At 36.7% G+C, this 17,994-nt stretch overlaps 1 protein-coding gene across 8 annotated transcripts in view; it reads right to left on the bottom strand.

The window, feature by feature from the left end:
* The window catches only part of FNDC3A (fibronectin type III domain containing 3A), a 112,525-nt gene that overhangs the window by 75,833 nt on the left and 18,698 nt on the right, over positions 1 to 17,994 (bottom strand). The window contains exon 2 of one of the 8 annotated variants that reach the window (XM_042014072.1): positions 4,884 to 4,974. The exons of 4 other annotated variants lie outside the window; for them this stretch is intronic. In XM_042014072.1, the coding sequence (XP_041870006.1) occupies positions 4,884 to 4,913 (30 nt within the window). In that variant the 5' untranslated portion in view covers positions 4,914 to 4,974. Of the gene's footprint in view, positions 1 to 4,883; positions 4,975 to 8,121; positions 8,149 to 17,994 lie in introns of those variants that run through there. 3 more of the 8 variants (XM_042014073.1, XM_042014078.1, XM_042014077.1) reach the window with 3 other exon arrangements.

Raw genomic sequence — 17,994 nt, 5'->3', positions numbered from 1 at the left:
TTGAGCAAGCACTTTAAAAATACTGTATCTTGTTTCATGTGGTTTTTCTAGAAGCTTTAGGCTGTTTGAGAAAAAACAATGAACTGTATCACTATTTGCATTTTATCAAGCTAATAAATTTTCCAGATCTTCTGAGGTGTGGCTCAAAGTAAAATTCACTAAGAGTTAGCATTCATAATATTATCTAAACAAGATTATTTTATTAATGAACTTCAAAGAAGACTTAAAGGTCTTCAGAAAATATTGTATTGCCAGAGTTTATATTGAAGTGTTTGAAGGTCGCATTTTAACAACTGGCTATCATCACCTTCAGAATGTGATGAAGGAGAGAAATAAGAATAGATGAGTTCTTACAATTTCTTTTCCAGACTCCCCAAGCAGGCATAACTTTTTGAAGACATATTTCATTGATGTACTCTTTCCTCTGTTACAACTGAAAGTTTTAGCTCGAAATTTAGACTGGAATAAAAGTACCTAAAAGCTTCATGGTAACATGAGAATGTCTCTCCATCTGTTATGTGTGGGCTGGATAGCTACATTTGCCCATCTCTTTCGGTTGATTTAGATGCCCAAACTCCTGGGAGGAGCCATTCTGGCTACAGCTGACATGGCAATCTGTACCATTTTCAGCTCAATATTCTTGGTCTCCATCACACAAATTGTGAAAAGCAGAAAAGCTTTTGGGTGCTGGCTGGCCCTTGATTCCTGCTTTTAAGTGACAGGGAATGTAAGTTGACTGGTATTCCCAGTTGTTCCTATTTATTCTGTGTGAGTGCCTGAGGTTGGTAATCCGGGTAATGATGTTGTCTTTGGAATGTGCTGGCTTTCCTCCCCCAGGCCTCTTGCTGCAGGCCACCCAAACCTGAGGCTCCAGCTGGCAGAGAGGATTTGAGCATGGGAATACATGCACCTGCCCAGCTGCAGCATGTGGGCCCTGTGCCTCCTGGTTTTGTGTTACAGCAGCTTGTCCTGGTGTGAGCACCTTTGTTGCTCACTTCACAACTGCTCTGAGAAAGTAAAGGCTCAGCATGGCAGCCATGGTGCAACACAGTGAGATGGGAACTGTTCAGCAGCAGCAACAGGCCAACTGATGGAGTCCAGCACCATTCTGACACTCAGGATGCCATCAGATTTTCACATCTCTGATGACATCTGAGTGCCAATCCAAAGGGCAGGGAGACTCACCAACTTAATGCAGTTTAATTAGATCTCAGTTCCCAGAAACAGGAAATAGAGTGTCTTTTGACAATGGACAATTAGCCAACCTGATGCCTGACTGTATTTCACTGACTTCCACTTTCAGCCTTGCTTTTATGTTATGCATTCACATTTGTATTTTACAGCTATTACAAGGTAGGCTGTGTATGTCGCCAAGTGTGCCAAAAGGGATTCTGAATCAGGGCTGAAGAAATTTCAGAAGTTTCAAGAACTGCTGGTTTCAACAGTCTTTGTGTTGGGGCAGTGTATGACCAACAGTGGTTTCTGGACCAACCTTATCACAGTTGAATCCCATGGCGTGTTCACAGCTTTGAAAAGAGCATTTCGGACACTTTGCACCTCAGTAGATATGATTTGAAATAAGAAAAATTAAAGCTATGTACAGAGAGAGATCAGTACCTTTCTGGTCAGAAGAGATAGTACAAAAGACTGACAGTCTCTCACAGGAATTCCCCCTTAGCTAATGAAAGTCTGCAGCACATAAGCAAGGATGCAAGAAAATTTCTCTAAAGGAAAATGTAACATGGATTTTACACAGCATCATGTTTTAGGTAAAAAAAAAACAACGAAAAATATATCTGCGGGTTGCTCAGTATTTATAGCTCTTTCATCTTATTCGAGGTACCTTTGTGCAGGCTTGCACACCCCATCACCCAACATGTTACTTCATGCACCTTGACATTAGTACTTCTGAAAACCAGGGCCTGAGTCTTTGAGTCTTTCACACTGAATATTCTAGATCTTGACCTCCTTCTTCTTCTGGGCAAAGCTTCAAATTGGCTTGAACTAATTTGAATTTAGTTCAAATTAACTATTTTAATCAAAAGAAAAGCTTTGGAAAAATCTGATGGTTCAGCCTCTCTTCCTGTGCCTCAATCTTTTTGTGACAAATTCTGTTGCTTTACTCACAGCACCTAAAGTTCTGCTACCCAAAGGCTGACATGGATTCTATCCAGATTTCCTTTGCCTGCTCCAAGGTAAGTATGATACTGAAAAAACCCCTCATTTGTGATGTGTCAGTCTGAGTGGGAGGCACCTTTAACATGGGCACTTTTCAAAGGCTATTTCTCTTACTAAGTCAACAAAACACTAATTGAGGACTTCACAATCTTAACAAAGTGACGTGAATTTAGGATACTGAAACCTAGGTACAAGTTCTAGAATTATACAAACACTTTTAAAGCACAACCAACTATAATGGAACCTAATAAAATCTAGAAGTGTAATTTCTGAATGCTAACGGAATTTTGACTCAATGTATTTTTGTCTCAAAACATGTTAAGGCATTGACATTAAGAAATAGGAGTATTAGGTGAACTAGTTCTATGTCATTTCCACAGTGACTATAAATTGTTTCCTTTAAACAGTTGTTTAATGATGATCCACATGACCTCAATACAGTTCTTGATGAAAAACAATACAAAATCTCTTTCCAGAGATTAGCATACAAGTTGACAATATAAGAGTGCAGACACAGACTTATGCTAAAAGCAGCTCTTGCATAAACAAAACAAAGTGGCCACTGAATGGCTGAAGTTTGAAATACCTGAAACATCAGTTGTCAGACTGCCTGGTTCAAAAGCAAAAATTCACACTTTTCAATGGTACTTAATTTGTTCTATATAGGCTATTTCAGAAAATAAATCCAAACCAAATGAGCAACATACTAAGCTTTGTAGTAGTTTAATTTAATTGCCCAGATTGGCAAAGACCTCCTAACAAAAAGCCTCCTAACAAAACTAATAATGCCATATATTAGAAAGCTCAGTATGTATTTCCTGAAACGGCTGTTTGAACCCAGGCAGTAGCTGAAGCCAAGTAAGAACATAGGAAATGTCCTGATGGTCTGGGTCAGCAGTCCATCTAGCCAAGCACTTTGACTCTAATGTATCAATTGAGATGCTGCTTAAGGAGAGTATGAGAGCCAGGCCACTTCCTGCAGTCCACCTCTCTTATTGTCCATAAATTTGCCTAAACTCTTTGAGTTCACTTACAATTTGAACTGCCTCCACAACCTCCTATGGCAGTAAGTTCCTGAAATTTTCTTTTTAGACATTTTAAAACCATCTCCTACTTGTTACATGTTGCCTAGCTTCTCTGCTATGGGATTTGCTGAAAAACAGTTCTGAATAAATTTCATCCACCTCCTTCAATATTTTTTAAGTCTTGACAATTCCCATCTCCTTGTACCCAGTCTGCAAACTGAAGGGTCTCAATATTTCTGATCAATCCTGCGAGAACTGCTCCATTGCCTTGACCACATCAGTGATACCTAAGGCAACATCTATATTAGCGAAGTGAGCAGTACTCAGGAACATTCCCAGGTGCTGGAACAGTCACCTGCAATAATGAATATACTGTAGTAGTCCTGAGCATAACATAGGTCCATACAGAACTGAAAACTGTTCCTGAGATCACTCTTACCAGGCAGTTTGCAAAAAAATTTTACTAAAACTGACTCGTTTCATGACACTTAGCCTCAGCTTCCACTAACACTTGGAGCACATTTAAATTACTAATATATAAACAATTACTAACAGTATCCTGAGGAAGCACTATAATATTTTGCCTTCTTGAAGGACTAAATAAGGGACACACTCTTGAGTGGTTTTGAAAATCTATTCTTCACCTTAAATCACAATTAGAGCTGGTCAGATGTGGCAAATACATTTTTTAGAATACAATTCTTATATAAAACTATTCTGTAATATTTCTCTCCCTAAAGAATTGAAAATTAAATATAATTTTATTGCAACTCAAGTAGCATAATCACATCCTACAGAGACATGCAACACTGACTTGGACATACTACCATTAACAGATACAATTATTTTTTAATTATTGTATCTTAAGATCTCATATAGGATTTATTACTACTTCAGTGTGAGTAGGATGGAAAGTATTTCGACCTTGCATATAAAGAATCAATGGAAGTACAAATGTTCAAAGAGGAGAATGCTCAATGTTACCTATTTTTATTCAGTAAAACTCTCCACTATCTGCAAGAGAGAATAGAGGATGTTTCTGCAGACTGAACCAGGAATGGAGTTTAATGTTTTTTCCAAGTCTTCAGCTTATTTCTAACACGAAGAAAGTGAATTAGATAAAAATGGCTGGAGTCATAAAAAAACCCTGTAAGACTAAGAATGCAAGCAACAAAAGGTGGAAGGGAGAGCTGTGCAAGGCAGAGCTGCAGCCACATTGACGCAGCAGGCTGCTCCAAAGAAAGGAAAAACTTAAGACCAAACGTTAACACTTATCTCCATAAAGGTCTAGAAGTAATTTTTATCAGCAAGAAGCAGACGCTGCAGAAGTCAAAATAAGATCCTTAGAGGTATTTCACTCTGCCAATATGGTCACGGCAGTGTCTTTCAAAAGCAAGACAGCAACAATACAAGATATAGCTGATTTGTATCTTACTAGTCTTTGTCTTTAGGTATACAGAATACTTTCATAAGCAACCTAAGATTTTGCTTGTGCCAGATGAATACACAGTTAACCTATTTCTTCATCGGAGCACAGTGAGGGCAGAATGGAATTTAAAACACAGAGTTAGCTAATCTTGTTTTGGATATGTTTGTTTGCACACTCTTTAAGGCCAAAAATCCCATTAACTCCACTGAAATAACAATTAAAACCAACCCTTCATTCTTTAAGATACGCACTTCTACAAGCTTCTCTACTTGAACGTCCATCCTCCTAACAGAAGTAGTGATGTACCAGGAGATTGACAGGTTTCAAAATAATTTCAGCTACCTGACAGAAAAGAAAGGCAGCATTAGACTTGTGGCACCATCACGAATGTGTATTTACATTGCAACATGAAGGAAAAAAGCTTCCCTGGTACTTTCAGTGGAAAAAAATGTGACAAACTATAAATAGCCTTGCACAATTAATAACTGATCTCTGTCAGGTGGTTAGTAAGAAAGATGGAAACATATACCTATGGACATAATTGTAAAATACTAATATCAAAATTGGATTCATCCTGAAAAGGACCCTAGATGAAGTGAGACTTGCAGAGAAGGAAAACAAAAAGAGATTGGGACTAATCCCTAAGAGTTAATATCTTCACTGTTTTAAGGCAACATCTTTCCACAGCAGAAACTATAAATACAATTAGAAGTCGAAACTATTTCTGTCCCCATGGAGGGAAAAAAATAGCCCATCTGCTAAGTAAATAATAAAATAAAACAAAGAGCCCTAAAAGCTAACTCCAAAAGATCTCACAGCAAGTTTGACACATTTTTCTTTTGCTCACCACTATACATGTGCAAAAGGAGGTCTCAAATAAGATTTAGAAGGCTAAAGAGCAAAGCTTCCTCCCCAGATAAGCACGCACAATACAGCCAGTCAAAAACTAATACCTCAAAATTATTTTGCCATTTCTATCAATTACATACATGAAGTGGACCAAAGAGGCAAAAGAGATTTTATTTGATAAAAACCCTACACATTCAAAACACTACTAATACTTTTAATTTATTGTTTAGGTTCTAAAAATTTAAATTCAGTTCAAAGTAAAAAAAACCCAAACCACCAAAACCAAAAAAAACCCCCCACAACAAAACAACCCAACACCCAAACAACAAACGACTGTGTTTAGAAGTATACTAGATATTCTTTCACACAGACACAAAAGAAAACAAATCCAGAATTAAGACATTTGTTTACCTTCTCCTTCACACTGCTCTATAAAGTTATGAGGATCTTCCTAATTTGGGGAATATTTTGCAGATCAGATTTGAACAAGGTTTATGGAAGAGAGTTTAACTTACCCTTACCACATCATGATGATCTTAAGTATCACACATTTTACAGCTAAATAACATCTGTATTTCTAACAGGACAGGACTGACTGAAACACTTTCTGATTCTTCTAAGCCAGCACAAACATCAAGAGAACCAAGTCAGATACAACAAAACTTTGTTTACAAGTTTGGTATTCACAGCCACATTTTAAAATCTCTTCTAGCACGTAACAAACTGTGTTGTCCAAATAAATGTTTTCATACCCAAAAGCTTCTCTGTCTGTAGAAGTTGTTAGCTACTAAATATAAACCAGTATATAAATATAAAAATTTTAACTTTCCTAATATTTACAGGTTTATTCCAAAACAGCTAAGTGCTAGCTGAAAGACTGAAACTATAATTTTAGAGTTACTCAGATATGGGAGAAAGATTTTTGTATTTGCAATAAAGAAAAATAAATCATCAAGCTGGTTCTGTCTCCAAAATATCTCGGCTCTCAAAGCCATCCTTCAGTACCCAGGACTATCAGTCTCCTGAAGGGGAAAAGAAAAAAGGTTAAGTTTTTAAATCTGGACTGAGGCTAAGAAACCAAACTACATTAAACATTTGTGTCATGTGTGAAGTTGTGGGATAAGCCCACATGAGAACTGGCACTCTGTTCTCTCCATAGGTTAGCACTGTCCACAGCCATAAAGGCAAGAAAACCAAAGGAACCAGACTGAATTTCAGTGTAAATGGGGATTTTGAATCATTTTCTCTCCCCAGCCACCCACCAGCTCACTCTGAAGGGGAAAGGAACTGAATGGGTTACTTGGTTTCTTCCTCTAAAAGAAGATAGTTATGCTTTGTAAATTTACAAATTTTTCCAGAATGCGTGAAATCTGGGACAAATTTTCCAACCAAGTTAAAAGCCTCTGAATACATATATAACCAGAATGCTAATAGATCTACCACTAAACATATCATAACAAACAAACAAAAAAGCAATCCTTCAGCAACAAAGCTGATTCCTAGCCTGGCATACATATTAAAACACCAAAAAATGTGGGGAAGTAAGACGTGAAGGAGAAAGTGTAGGGGGGAAGGAAGCTAGAACATGCTACATTAATTTTAGTCATTGCTAATATTAAATATTTAGCATGAAGAAATAAGAGTATGTTACATTACAACTGTGGTTAAAGCACACTTAAATGTAACTATATAGTAAGAGACTGTTCCTGTACAACAAGGAAGATTACAAGTTGGAGCAAAACAATATTACTAGAAGCAGAGTTCTGTTTTCCCCTCATTCTGGAATGGTTTTGGGGGATGTGTGTGTTTTTTGGGGTTATGGGGAGTTTTGGGTTTTTTTCCTACAAACAAACTTCCTAAAAAGCAAGAGGGTAAAGTGTTCCAAAATATTTGCTTGGATCTTTAAAACTGTAATTTGAAGACAATCAAATCACAAACCATTTCTACACTAGCAGAAACAATACTATTTTCTGAGATGTTTTACTAGGGAAGAGAAGAGTTTCAGGCTTGGGATTTTTTTTTGGTTTTGTTTATTATTAGTCTTAAAACATCTATATTTAGCATTATATAGTTATAGGTGCTGAGTCAGTAGCAAAAGATTGTCAACAATCACAAATAATGGAAAGACTTCACCAATATCGTATTTCTAAATGCACTACTAATACACATCAACATGAAAAAAAAGAAAAAGACAGCAGTGGTTTGTCAAAAAATACTGCAACTGAAATTAGCTCAGCAGTACTCGTGAGAAGATTTTTACCCAAAAGGACAAAGGTAGATTAATTTTTGAGTATTTTTCAAATTTAGGAAAACATCGTAGCTAATAATCTTGGCCATTCTGACTTCAGAAAATTTTAGAACACTGAACCTGTTAAGAAGGTGGTACAGCCAAGCTCTTTGAAAGATGTACACTGTATCTTTAACAGTCTGTCTGCAACAAGATTATAAAAGGGTGTATTTCTAGAAAAGGGCGAATATAATACCACACAACTTCCAGGCAGAGCCACATTTATGCTCTGTCATTAGGGCACGTACTCAGAACAATTACATTTTTCTCCACTAATAGCTCCAATCAAGATGTTAATTAGTGACATGCTTTATCTCATAACCCATTTCAAAAGCCTTAGCGCTTTGACTTACTGTTGCTCGCATCCTTTTATTTCTCTCATTCAACTGGTGCTACCACAGTGACAAAGGATGAAGGAAGATTCAACAGTCACCACTCCGGCAGCTCCAATCTGTTCCATTCACTTAATACTGAGGCAATCTTCGGTGATGTGTTGAACACTGCGCCCCCCCCCCCCCCCCCCCCGGTTAACAAGGCACCTTAACCTGAACGCCACGCAGGAAGATCTCCCTTTACCTTCCTCTATAGCTGTGCATCCACCAAGCATGTGGAGGCAGGATGTGAAAGGTAGGATCAATTAACAATATAGTCAGCAATACCTACCTCAAGCCTTCCTTCCTATCAAATTAGCCAACGTACAGTGAGCTTCCTGCTGTACATGAATGTATCATGTCACCATAGCAACTAAATCAACAAATAGCTGCTGCAGCATCTGCTTCTGGATCATCTAACGTCAGTCAACAGAAGGTTCGGGTTTAAGAGAACAAAGCTTCCAAATATATGCCGTTTTATAACTGCATTTTTAATTTAGCCTCCTGACTCCCAGATAGCATATACTAACTCAGAGTGAACCAACTTCTGACTTTATAATCTGGGATCCAATTTATGCCTTCATTTTGCAAGTAAGACAGAAAGAAGGGAGGGGAAAAAATACTTTGGAAAAGAATAAAAAGAAACAGCAAAGAAACAATCAGCTGGATTCTAATGCACTCTCTCAAATACGGTGCTACTTTATATCATGCATTTACTAAGACACATGAAAAGAAAGAAGTATGTTTCTGAACTTCACTTTATAATTTACATATGTCTGCCCTAAATAATACTGTAGACAGAAATACCTTTCATTAAATATTAATATTAAAGACATTTCAGATAGATGACAAAGATGGCTTCCCTCTGTTACAGTCTCCAGAGCTCACCTGAAAACATCCAGTATTGTTTTCTGGCAATCTCACATCTGTGGTTTTTAATCCCAACAACAGCTGGGGACCACTGGCACACCCTCATCTGAAGAAAGACAGTTACACAGGGCAAAACACACATCCCTCTTCAAATACCACTTATGCATCACTGGTTTAAGTTCTAATCCATACGCAGACAAGACACAGGAAACTGCTTTGAAATTGTTTAGGTATTCAGAATGCAACAACATGAGATTACAGATGAAATGTTGTCTAAGATAATAAAAAATTCTGACATTACTAACATCTAATGTCTTCAAAGGTAATAACTAAGTGTACAAACACACACACACTTTTATGTAAAAGGACTCAAAGCTACAGCCTACTTACAACAAAAAAAAGTAACTTTCCACTCTTTTAACTTCAAGTCATATTTGTAACATTTGATCAGCATGAAATTATTTACCAAGTAAAAACTTTCTAGGCAAAAAGAATCAGTTATTCATATCCAGTATAATTTTATTATTAAAAACACCTACTTTTGGTTTCAAAGCAGATGGTTTCCCACCCATCTTTTGTTACAAGATTTTTTTGTTACAAGGAAAATCATTACATCTATGTTGGCTCCACAGAGTGTGGTCCAGTGAACAAGGAAAACTAGATGCAGACTCAAGATACTAACACTACCGTGGCTCCCACATGGACTTACTGTGATTTGTGGATTTGTCACCTCACCTATTCCAGAGTTCCCATTTGTAGGACTAGTCCAACAGTATTTTTAAGTTCCTACATGCTTCTGATCAAAGAATACAGCAAGACTTGAGTGTTGTTACTCATTAGCAGCACAGAAACTGCCAGATGGAATCACATCTGTGGTTGAGCTAAGGTGATGTCAGTTACGAACACAGCACAAATTGTTTTTCCATTGATGGTGTGTTCAAAATCTGCTGCTTATATCATAACAAGGCTAATGAGGCTATGAACTACTCTTTTCCATAATCAAGTCCACTATAACTTAAAAAAACATTTTAAATGGAAAAATACAAAAGATCTATGTAACAGGTATTACAGAGAGTATATGATTATTAAATAGGAACACCTGACATCGGTACTAAAGGCTAAATTAAAACAGTACCTTAAATTGTTTTAAATTGCCAACGGCTTATGAATTTCATGGTCATGAAGTGCTACTTCCAAGTACTTCTTTCTTAAAATCATCTTTCAAAAGATCTTTCTGTCTCCCATCATCTTTTAAACTTAAGAAAAGCTTCCTCTTTTCACATGCACATTGGCTACTAACCAATAAAGAGTTTTGAAAACTTTATGTTAAGCTTCGTACTGCACCAATTCATAGCAGACTCAGCACACAACATTTCTGTTATCTATATAAGAAAAGAAATGTTAGAATTTTCTTTTTTTCCTCAAATTATCTTCTGGTTTTAGTATCAACGATAGACAAAAACAGGCTTCTCATCATTATTTATAGAAGCATCCTATAGACTTCGATCTTTGTCCAAATAACATGATGCAACACTCTTAAACACCAAAGTTCTACATCTTCTATTTTCCACCACATTTATTTGAGCAAATTCCAGTTTACAGGTTTCCAATGACTACAGAATTCCCTACTCTAGCATCTGCTAGTACTGACTATGAGGATCTAACTGCTCTAGATATGGAGTTCAAAACTTTCTTCATGAAGAATAGTTAAGATATGGGTAGTAAAGGTCATTAACAAATCTTGTGTTTCAGGACCAGAAAGGAAATCCATACAGAATTAATTGTTACATAATATGTTGCAATAGCAATTTACATACTTGGGATTTTGAAAAAAACAAATATAATACAAACTATTTCAGCTTACATGGACAGTAGCTGAATGTTTGGAAAAAGTGAGCAAAAGAAGCCTTCTTTTCAGTGACATGCTCCTAAGGCCTGTATTTTCAGAGGACAGACCAAGCAACTCTGCATCATTTTTCTAAAAGACAGCTGACAGATAATAAAATCAGCAAACATTTCCTCTTTTAACCATTGCTACAAGTCAGCATCACTGATTGTGCTAAGACGACAGAATATCCCTAGAAGCAACTGGAAACAAGGAGATTGGAAAGATGATGAGATTGTTCATCGGCACTGGCATTCAAAAACCATAGATCTCAATAAACTTTCATTGCTTTTTGTAGAAAGGCAGCTTGGGAAGATCCAAGAACTGGTGATTTTTTCCCTAGAAAACAAATTTATTTATGAAAAGTTTTAAAAATTTTTACTGTACTTGTGTTTCTCCCCCTTCTCTTCATGAGGAAGATGATCAGCTGAAACAGCTGACCACTGAGAAAAAGTGCAGGCGAAGATGATTTCTAGCCTTGTTTTGTAAAAATACAAAGCTTTCTGAGAAGAACCAGTAAAAGTTAAATGTTGAAATCTGCATTGAATGTCACTGATAAATGTTCAAGGCTTGTTAGAGTCCGCAGATAACAGTGCCCATCAGTGTACATTCCACAAGTCTGTCTCATTCTTTAGTATTAAGAAATACTTACAATCTTGATCTACCTGCTTCTTCGTTTGTCTCCTCTCTTTTGCATTCTCAGTTCTCACAGCTTGCCTAAGTAAAGTTTTATTTGCTTAATTTACAGCAAACCCAATCTGCTTCATTAGCATTGACACAGTCTGTGGCTGGCAGATAGTGCACAGAAAATTTGCTACTTAAAATAATACCACTACTGTATCTTTAAATCAGCTAAAGTATAAACATAATGATAACAGCAGTGTTTCAAGGAATCTGGATAATGCAACAGACAAACATTTGGGCTTCAAAGTTTAAAGCTAATCCATGTTTACATGGAATTAGAAGGAAGCAGTGCTAGGGGCAGTCACTGAACTCTGGAACTTTCTGAGGCATCTGGTCATGGCCAGTGGTTAGACATATCAACCTCTAAAAAAAAAACTGGAAGACTTCAATCAGATCACTCTCATTTCATGATTTGTTGTTTGAAGTCTGCAGAAATTCAGTTTCTCATCCAGTTTTGCTAAGCAAAAGTGGATGAGAAACAGCTCACACTGCACAGCAAACGGGTAGCAAGGGCTAGCTAAGGTTCCAGCTAGTACTTCACAGGGGCTAGTCCCCTCAGCAGGCATCCTCCCTGATCAATCTCCCAGTTTGCAACAGTCCAAATGTATTATGGCCTAGAAGAGAATTTTATATTTCCCAACGTTGCTTCTGACAGCTCAGATTCCTGTTTGCTGATATAGCAAGTTAAAAGCCCATAATATTTAAGACTGATAGATGTGTTTAACCTTTTTACCCTAAATAGTGCATAAAAGGAAATGCCAAAGGAAGAACAGTGTTTTCTAGTTACTCAAAAGAGCATTTAATTAAAAAAAAAAATCAAATGTTAAAAATTTCAGCATCACTTCTAAAGTAGCCTTTTTTACCCTGAAAAAGTACCAGTTTTGTGTAAATCTGGGCATCATTGTATATCAAAACACTGTGACAACACAAACTTGAGCCCGAAGAGAAATTAAAAGATACATCTCAACTAGATCAGATTGGAAAGACTTAATCAGTAATGGACCAGGGGCTTGGTGGAAGAAATCTCTACAATCCCAATCCTTTCCTATGTATTTTCTCCTCTACTTAAAGAGAATGGGAGAAAAAATAAAGCCAAGGGCTATTTTTTACTATAGTGTGTAAACTATAGTCTATCTGTTTGTGGAGAATGTCATTCTGCCTGCTCTATAAAGTGTATAATTCTATAATTAACATGCAAAGGGTTAATGGACTTTACTCAAGTATGGCAAAGTCTCAGTCTGCAGGGAATAGAATATGACAGACTATTTTAGTTGGAAGGGACCTATGATGATCATCTAGTCCAACTGCCTGACTAATTGAGGGCTGACCAAGTTGTTGTTAAGGGCATTGTCCAAATGCCTCTTAAAATGCTGACAGGTTTGGGACTTTGGCCACAACTCCAGAAATCCTGTTCCAGCATTTGACCACCCTCTCAGTAAAGAAACGCTTCCCAGGGAAAAACAGTTTTCAGCTAGCAGAGTATGTACCTCAGATAACTTATTTGCCAAGTGTATAATTCTCACGTATTTTAAGAGAGGAGTTTCTGTAACTAAAAATATGACTTTGCAAAGTAGTTACATTTTTGTCACAACTTACAGAGAGACTACAATAACTGTCTTTTGAGGAAACACAGCTAAGCACTTTGTAGGTCTTGGGAGTCTGGCATTCAGGTCATGGCTTACTCAGCATTAAGCATCCCCTGGCACAGAGAAGGGGAGAGAGATGGGGACATGCCTGAGTCCAGGACACTGCTTAGGCATAACTATACCCTTCCAAACGTTATTAATAGATGAGCACACAGACTCAGGAACCAGACCCATTTGCAACAGACTACACAGGAGAACTGAGCTACCTCAATACTTATAGGTCCAGGCAATTTGCAGCTACTCACCTTATAAAAAAAGAGAGAGAGAAAAAAAGTACAGATCTTTAGTCACCTTCGTACACCATGAAAGGGATCATCTTCTGGACATGCTTATTTCTCCCCATTGACTGTATTAGCAACCTACAGTGACTAACTGACTTGAAATTCAGTTTTCATGTGTCATCAAATTCTCCCAAATGTCAGTTTCTGAACAGATTAATTCAACAGGGGTTGAACGCCTCAAGTATCTTGGGAGGAATCTACTGTATCAGAGACCAAATTAATCTAGGATTCATATCATGCACATGAAAACAGATATTTTAGAGAGAAAGGAGGATTACTGAAAAGTTTTATGAGGATGCTTCACTCCATGAATTTTCATACCAAATAGAAGTAGAAAAGGCTATGAACTACACAGCCTTCACTCTTGTTCCTACATTTATTTTCAAACAGAAAATATTAAAATAAACATATCTGAATGGTAGTATAAATTGTGAAATAAATCTGGAGCTGCTTTCTGCTCACTAAAAGCAGCATAGTATTCATACATTACTATACATCAAAGAATTTTGAATCCTCACTTTCTGCTGAGGATGATGGCTTCTTCTATGAAATTTAAAGCAAGTTTTCAATGCATCTGCTATCAAGGACACAGTTTAAATAAATTAGAAAAAATTCTGACCTCTAAAGCAAAAAAACCCCAATTTACGCTTAACTAAGAAAAAACTTCACCCTTCCTAAGAAAAAAATATTATTAAATGAGATAGAGGAAGGATCTACCAACCCTGAGTCAGCAAAACTCACATATTTTTAGCTTTTCTTTCTGATGCTATTTTTTAAAAAAATCATAGCCAACAACCAGTTTAAAACTTCCACGGAAAAGATGTTTTTGTATACGGACTGTCTCATATAAATTTGATTATGTATTTTCCAGTGATGGTTGCAACACAAAAGTGCTAATCAATCCTGGGGAAAAATACAGCTTGGTAATGAGCTTCCATAAGCTGGCACTGAAGCATTGCATGCCTGAGAGTTCCAATGGTTCCAGTGAACACACTTGTGCTGTGCTTCAATGCTATGAAGTCACTGAAGAATGGAAGAATAATTGTCAACTAAAACAAACTTCAATGAACCTCCAAAATGAGAAGTTAGATGTATCTGCTAATTCAATAGAGCCAAAGGGGAAATATACAAAAAAAAAAAAAAAAAAAAAAAAGGCAAAAAAAAAATCAGCCAAAAAGGACAGAAGCAGCCATGCACATACTCTGTGTTCTGTGAAATCAAAGCACAGATAAAAGAAAGGAAAACAGCACAATATGGAAAGTGAGAACAGTTATAACACTGTATGTTGTTAAACAACTTCTAACACAGATTTTTTTTTTCTTGTAGAGGAAAAGATCATGAAACATATTGCAGTTCTAAGCTTGATTTTCAGCAGCAAGGCAAAACCAAAGCAAGCTGGAACTTGATAATGTACCATATGGTTTTCAGAAGCAGAAGTGCCAGAACAAAAACTGAGGAAACTAATTTAGCAATCCAGTCTAGATTTTTATTTTCCAACACCATATTCACCATTGTATTTCTGCTGTAAGCCACATATGTAAACAATCTGAAAGCCGTAAAAGGGGATTACTTCATTTGTTTTATAGCCATCTATTACTCTGCTGACTGAAGATACCCTCCTATGACAACAGGTTAATAATAACAGCTTTTATATCACAGGTTTAAATATTTAAAGAAGAAATTGGTTTTAGGAATATTAATTTGTAGATTTGATGTTAAATATCTATTTAAACCCACATACAATATACACACACACTACACATATATACACACAGAGTGGGATTTCTGGAAAACCCACCAAGCATCTAAACTTCTCAATGAAATTTGGAGGATAACCAACCATCCTCCCAAGCTAGAAGTGTTACTTTAACCCTATACCTTGCCAAGAAATAAAGTCAGCTAAAGGTCAAACACTATGTCCCATTCCCCAGAGAAAAGGAAATGGTTGACGGGTACTGGGCTACTTATGTTTTCTGGTAATAAAGGACACATAGGTGATCTAGGAATGTCTCACTTTGCAACTGCTACCTTTAGTGGGAAGGTGCTGTGAGGGTCTAGAACTCCAGGGCTGCTCCATACTTGTGTCAGCAATATACTAATTTGTTTTGGAAAAGCACTGGGTGCTGTAGCAACTTCCCAAAACAATTTAACATCAGTGCGTTAAAGTACTTTGAACTCTTGCCTCCTCTTTTCCTCTCCTTCCACCAAATCAGGACTCACATTATCAAGCACATCCTTCCTGTCCAGCCTCAGCAATAATCACTAAAGCATCACTGCACTAGTTAACCTTATGTGAAAAGCCCTCAAGCACTTCTGTCCTTATACCATGCGTTCCCAGTTTCACTTGGTTTCTATCAACTACTATAGACCTACTCCATTCTCAATCTACAACTTTACCATCAAGACATAAGAAGTACATTATACCCTCATGCTGAGCACAGTGACAGGAAGGTGTAAAAGCAATACTTCTGTGCTTAACAGAGGAGCAGCCAGCAGGCTTGGTCTTTGCTTTTTCTCTTCACTGGTTTCACCTATGAAACTAATCCCTTTTTCTGTGGGACACAGAACTAGGCAATCTTCCACAACAGCCCTGAGTGACATAAAAATATCCACACAGTTTAAGTTCCCCATGTTTTCTGACTGAACACTCACACATTCCTCTAACTTTGTGGATTGTTTTGTTTTAAAACATGGTGGAAAGTTACAGCTTTAACCTGATCAGACACTTCCGCTATTTGAAGCATATGACCTTTCCTCTTAACATGTTCAAATATTTGTACTGCTATTTCACATTTACACTGCTAGCAGAACTTCAAGTATTTGAAACAGATTATCTTGAAGATATGAACTGTTCCAGAAAAGTATTGAATAGTCTGTATCCATCTGGTAACTCAGTTATGCAGTATAAACAATCTAAGTCACCATAAATACAAGAGTTAATTCTGGTAAAATGCAAGAAGGGGTAAATTGCTTTTTAAAATTCTCAGATGTTTTACATCTGAACAAAAACTTGCAAGTTTAGTATACAGTTAGCTAGTCTAAAAAATACCAACATAGAAGCAAAATAGTTAAATAATGAATTTTCTACTGGTTTTCAATAACTTTTCAGTCAGGACTGACTAAAACTAATTAGTTCAGCTACAGATCAACTTACACACCATGAATATAGAAGAAAATATCCATTTCTTTACGTGTACAAAACCGCTCTGAATTTTGATTGCAGGAACACAAATTTTGTCAGCTCTACAGGTTAAGTTAAAGTTTATGCAATCCAACACCAATTCTGTTACGAAAGGAACTGGAGAAGTACTTTTCATATATCAAGGAAGTAATCCCTACAAAATGTGTGTACTGTAGCTAAGTAAAAAGCTACAGTCTACAGTACTACTCTATACTAATTACGGAAAAATTAGTAACTCCATCACAAAGATAGAAGTCTTCTCCCTTTTTATAGTTTCTAAGTTACAAGGGAAAATAAAGGAATACAATGAACTAATATTCAAGTTTAAAATATTTTTCAAAAAAATATGAAAAAGGTGCAACGCTACAGTGTTTTGTACTTGAATACATCATATTTTCAAGTGCAGTATCTACCTCTTTCATGAGTACCAAATAAAACAAACATAAATGATTTTAAGACTGTCATAAATAAATAAGCAACTGCCTGACCTTTTTGAGGCCCAAGTCTTAACTGGGCAACCTTGACAGAGAACACAGTCCCTGCAATTCTGCACTTCCCATATTTCAGACACACAAAGTATTTTCTACCTACTGATGGCTTTTAAATCACCAGATGCAAAAAGGGTTTCCATTAAAGTTTCCTGCCACTGAACAAATTCACTCGCTGACTCTTCATGAATCTTGTACCAGATGTGAAGGAAGGACAGAGAATTAAAGTTGCAACTTTCACTCGACATTGTGAAACACGGAACAGGAGACAACACTGTGGTATATAACCACCAGTTATCATGAAATGGGGAAAGAAAATTACTTGCCTTATTGATGACCAATGAAAATTCTCTTTTTAAAAATACATGTGATTACTACCAGTTCCACTTTAGACAGTAGTTGTAATGAGCTGCCTTTTGTTTTTAATAAAAAAGGATAGTAACAGCATATATGTTGTTTTTCCATATGAAGATTAACACAACCCCCCCCCCAGATTCATTTCTTTGAAGAAATACTTTGCTTGTTTTCCAGTTTTAATCTTATTTGGCAGGAGAAAGAGACAAAGTTTTAAGAAAACGTATATCTAAAAGAGCATTTAAACTCATACCTGACTCAAAATCTTGCATGATTACAGTGTAAGCTTGACAGTACAGCCTGGCAGTCTTATTTTTATGGAGGGCAGAACAAGTAACTCGGTTTCAACTATGTTTGAAAGGTCATGGTAAAAAGGGGAAGTTCCCAAGGACTAGAAGAAAGCAAATGTCAGTGCAGTCTTCAAAAAAGGGCAAGAAGGAGGATCCAGGGAGCTAGAAGCTGGTCA

Source organism: Corvus kubaryi, unplaced genomic scaffold (genome assembly GCF_017639235.1).
Source record: "Corvus kubaryi isolate FWS band 111438036 unplaced genomic scaffold, C.kubaryi_AGA036_p1.0 split1-65, whole genome shotgun sequence".
Taxonomy (NCBI): Eukaryota; Metazoa; Chordata; class Aves; order Passeriformes; family Corvidae; genus Corvus; species Corvus kubaryi.
Note: the sequence above shows the minus strand (reverse complement) of the source record. Positions and strands in the feature narration are given on the sequence as shown.